Source organism: Macaca mulatta, chromosome 7 (assembly GCF_049350105.2).
Source record: "Macaca mulatta isolate MMU2019108-1 chromosome 7, T2T-MMU8v2.0, whole genome shotgun sequence".
NCBI classification, from domain to species: Eukaryota; Metazoa; Chordata; class Mammalia; order Primates; family Cercopithecidae; genus Macaca; species Macaca mulatta.
The window spans coordinates 140,599,491-140,603,863 of record NC_133412.1 but is presented as its reverse complement, the minus strand read 5'-3'; the positions used below and the strand labels follow the sequence as shown (position 1 = coordinate 140,603,863).

The 4,373-nt window shown below is 51.2% G+C and overlaps 1 protein-coding gene across 3 annotated transcripts; it reads right to left on the bottom strand.

The window, feature by feature from the left end:
* Positions 1-2,622: 2,622 nt before the first annotated feature.
* LOC710516 (ADP-ribosylation factor 1-like) lies at positions 2,623-3,782 on the bottom strand. 3 transcript variants are annotated; one of them, XM_077941211.1, is made up of 2 exons: positions 3,340-3,782; positions 3,000-3,282 (listed from the first exon to the last, which is right to left on the bottom strand). In XM_077941211.1, exons 1-2 carry the CDS (start codon positions 3,760-3,762, stop codon positions 3,151-3,153), a joined length of 555 nt encoding a protein of 184 aa, XP_077797337.1. In that variant the 5' UTR covers positions 3,763-3,782; the 3' UTR covers positions 3,000-3,150. The 3 variants fall into 3 exon arrangements, with proteins under 3 accessions (XP_077797336.1, XP_077797337.1, XP_077797338.1); XM_077941212.1 differs by having other exon boundaries at positions 3,000-3,437; positions 3,549-3,782; XM_077941210.1 differs by having other exon boundaries at positions 2,623-3,782.
* Positions 3,783-4,373: the final 591 nt, after the last annotated feature.

Here is a 4,373-nt window from a genome sequence, read left to right as displayed (position 1 = left end):
CTAAAATACAAAAATTAGCTGGGTGTGGTGGCGGGTGCCTGTAATCCCAGCTACTCAGGAGGCTGAGGCAGGAGAATCACTTGAACCCGGGAGGTGGAGGTTGCAGTGAGCCAGGATCGCACCACTGTGCTCCAGCCTGGGCTGCAGAGTGAGACTGTTTCAAAAAAAAGAAAAAAAAAAAAAGACATTGTCGAGCTCCTGTAAAACATCCCTGGCTGTCTCCGAAATGAGTGCGAGTGGCTTTTCGGAATGGTCTCATGACAGTGCCAGAACATGCTAGAAAAGCACAGTGCCTTACAGTTGCTATCACCCCCAGTGCAGGGGGCCTGAGGAGACTCTTACACATCCTTAAAAGAAACCAAATCTCCTAAGTGTAAGTGTCCCCGAAAGGGCTAAAAGCTAAACTGTTGTCTGCCATTATTAGCTCCTTAGAGTAAATGAGTTTCTCAGAGTAGGTGGTATTTTAGCGGAGCCCAGGGAATAAGAACTGAAAATGAATGGCGACGTTAAATCTTAAGGCGGAGAAGCGGGAAGGTAGAGCCCTGGGAAGGGCTCCTGGGAAGCGGGTGGGTAGAGCCCTGGGCTGCAGACCTGGGGTTCCATCCGAGTGTGTTTGCGGCAGGGTGTAGGGATTCCAGAGAACAACGAGGGAAGCCCCTGACAAAGGTGGCCTGCTTCAACTTCGCACTGGAACCCAGGGCCCGCCGATGGCCACGTGTCCATGGCCACAGCCAGCCAGGGCTGCCCTCTTATACCCTCTCCCTTTGTAAACCAAGGACCCTTCCCTGTCCAGGACCTTTTCAACAATGCGAGATTCGGCCGCCCTCTAGTGGCAACTGGGCAAAAGTTTTTCTCTTAAAACTGTCGACAACAGGATGATTTTATAATGGCATTTGGATAGTGCTTTACAGTTAACGGGACTGTCACAAATATTACAGTGTTTTCTACTGGAGTACGCCACCCACATCCCCATAGTCATCAGCCGCCTGAAGCATCCCTCCCTCTCCCGCATGACACAATACACCCTGGCTACCTCCAACACTCGAGCTTTCCCATTGCTTTGGCTTATCTAGTTTCTCCCAGTGGGCAGAGGAAAGAGTCCTGGAGCCTGCAGAAGCCTGGGGAGGACTGGGTGACTTCTGACTCCTCTGCTCCCGAGCTATAAGCCCTAGGAATCTGCAGATGTTGTCTCTTAAAACTGGACATTAGGCCAGGCACGGTAGCTCATATTTGTAATCCCAGCACTTTGCAAGGCCGAGCTGGGTGGATCACCTGAGGTCACGAGTTCGAGACCAGCCTGCCCAACATGGAGAAACCCTGTCTCTACTAAAAATACAAAACTTGGCTGGGCGTGGTGGCAGCCGCCTGTAATCCCAGCTACTCAGGAGGCTGAGGCAGGAGATTCACTTAAATCCAGGAGGCAGAGGTTGCGGTGAGCCAAGATCATGCCATTGCATTCCAGCCTGGGCAACAAGAGTGAAACTCTGTCTCAAAAAAAAACAAAACAAGGCCAGGCGCAGTGGCTCATGCTTGTAATCCCAGCACTTTGGGAGGCTGAGGTGGGTGGATCACGAGGTCAGGAGATCAAGACCATCCTGGCTAACACGATGAAACCCCATCTCTACTAAAAAGAAAACACAAAAAATTAGCTGGGCATGGTGGCAGGCGCCTGTAGTCCCACCTACTCAGGAAGCTGAGGCAGGAGAATGGTGTGAACCCGGGAGGCGGAGCTTGCAGTGAGCCGAGATTGTGCCACTGCACTCCAGCCTGGGCAACAGAGCCAGAATCTGTCTTGAAAAATTAAAAAAAAAAAACGGACATTATCCACACTATCTCCCGAACCCGGCAGCCTACTGTTTCACAGTCTGCTGCTGCTGATGGCAATCGCACCGGCCACTTGTGTTTTTTTGTTTGTTTGTTTTTTGTTTTTTTTCTTTAATTTTTTTTGAAATAGTTAAGAGATTTTATTCTAATAGCTATAATTACAGTGCTTGTTTGTCGAAATGAAAACTGAAAACAAGTATATAAAACAGTTGATTACTAATCGTGTATTGAAAGCAGTAAGAGGTTCCATGACACCAAATAGACCAGTTCTGAGGTTTCCTCAAGATAAATTTTACAGCTCCAGCTTCTTCAGTGTTTATCAAAATACAAAAGAAAAAAGTAGAGGTTGCCTTTTTCTATGGCAAATTGGACCCTTGCAGGCTGAGGGAGAGAAAGCTACATCACACACAGAGGTGGGGTGCTCCCGAGGGGCTGTGGGTCTAGGTGGACCGCCTGCCCAGCTTGAACGCGCTCCCACTGGTGAGGCCCCAGACATCCTGCCAAAGTGTCTGAGCGAGCATGAGTGTTGGGGATGACGGACCCACTGTGGCCACACGGTGACCGAGGGATAGATGGGGCCCTGGGTCCCATAGGCTGCCTGAAGGTGGGTGGGGCAGCCTGCGAGAGAGTGGGGTGGCTGTGGGCTCCCAGCCTGGCCCCTGGGAACTGTGGGAGCACAGAGATAAGCACATGGCTATGGAAAGCAGGGTGACCTGAGGACAAGTGAGTTGCGGGGATCTCTACTGTGACCATGCAGAATTGACCGCGGTCTGCTTTACCACCACCACCTCATGTTCCTGAGGGGAGCCGCTGGGCTGGCGACTGGCATCCAGGCCATAACTGCAAATCTATGCAAGGCGGGGTCTCCCTTCTGTGTGTTCAAGTGTTCTCGACTTGGATTCTTAACTATTTTTAAAAACGCACTGAGTTTGGGTTAAAAACCAACCACCAAAATGGATTTCAACACAGCTCTAAAGCCAAGGGCGTGCCCGGCTCTCCCAACACAGCGACTCCTGGAGGCCAGGTGCCTATGGGCCTACATCCCCCTCTCAGCACTGAACAGTGAGTTGATTTTTCTTTCTACAATAAGAAAAAGCTGAGTAATATTGCATAGGAGCACCAGAAACTGCCTCATTGGAAACAAAAGCTATTTACATTAAATAAAAAGCCTGGCCGCAGCCTGCATCTGCCACATTTACAGCACGGTGCGATGCACACGGTGACCAAACCACGGAGGCAGCTTCTGGCACTCACACCACGAGCTGCACGTTTGCCACATGAGAGTAAAGCAGAGGGCAAGAGGAGTGAGGGGGAGGGGGGCTGCATTCACTTCTGGTTCCGGAGCTGATTGGACAGCCAGTCTGGTCCTTCATAGAGCCCGTCACCGCTGGTGGCACAGGTGGCCTGAATGTACCAGTTCCTGTGGCATAGGAAGTGCAGCCCCAGCTTGTCTGTGATCTCAGCCGCATTCATGGCATTGGGGAGGTCCTGCTTGTTGGCGAACACTAGGAGGACAGCATCCCGGAGCTCGTCCTCGGCCAGCATCCTCATGAGCTCCTCACGGGCCTCGTTCACGCGTTCTCTGTCATTGCTGTCCACCACGAAGATCAGGCCTTGTGTGTTCTGGAAGTAGTGGTGCCACAGGGGCCGGATCTTGTCCTGGCCACCCACGTCCCACACAGTGAAGCTGATGTTCTTGTACTCCACGGTTTCCACGCTGAAGCCTGTGGCGGGAATGGTGGTCACGATCTCACCCAGCTTAAGCTTGTACAGGATCGTGGTCTTCCCCACAGCATCCAGACTCGCCACGAGGATGCGCATTTCTTTTTTGCCAAAAAGGCCCGTGAAGAGGTTGACGAAGATGTTCCCCATGCTTGTGGACAGGTGGAAGGACGCTGGCCGGGGACACCTCAGAGGCTGCTGCTCCGAGCCAGGCATTGGTTTCGCTCCCACAAGATCTGTGTTTTAAGAGGCACACTGACAGCGAAGAGGCAGCAGACAGTGAAACTCCCACAGGACACAGGACAGTGGTTCTCCTACTTTCAAAGGTTTCACAGCCATGGCCCCAGGGCTTTGATTCTTAACTCCCTTGCTGAGATCACCATTGAAAACCCCAAGAGAGAAGCTCAAACCCTCTACCCTCCTCAGCAACTGCCCAACTCAGCCCAGAGATCCTGTCGGACCACACGGTAGTCTCCTTTGTGTGGGGAGTCTTTTCGAGACTGTTGTTCTGCTTGTCTCTCCACAGGAAAAGGTAATCTGAGAGTTATACTGAATATTTTAAATGTTAGATACTGGGTGTGTTTTGGGTTTTGATGTGTTTAGTAAACCCCTTAGAGATGTTTTGTTTCAGGCAGGATAAGCCGGTTATTAAATTTTTTCATTGGCTAGGCATGGTGGCTCATGCCTGTAATCTCAGCACTTTGGGAGGCTGAGGCAGGAGGATCGCTTGAGCCCAGGAGTTTGAGACCAATAGGCAACATAGCAAGATCCCGTCTCCACCAAAAAAAAAGAAAATTTCTCAGATAAGATGTGGGGTGTGGGGCGGG

Bases quoted from the DNA above. Each gene is read 5' to 3' on its own strand.
- LOC710516 (XM_077941210.1), bottom strand. From the start codon at position 3,762: ATGCCTGGCTCGGAGCAGCAGCCTCTGAGGTGTCCCCGGCCAGCGTCC.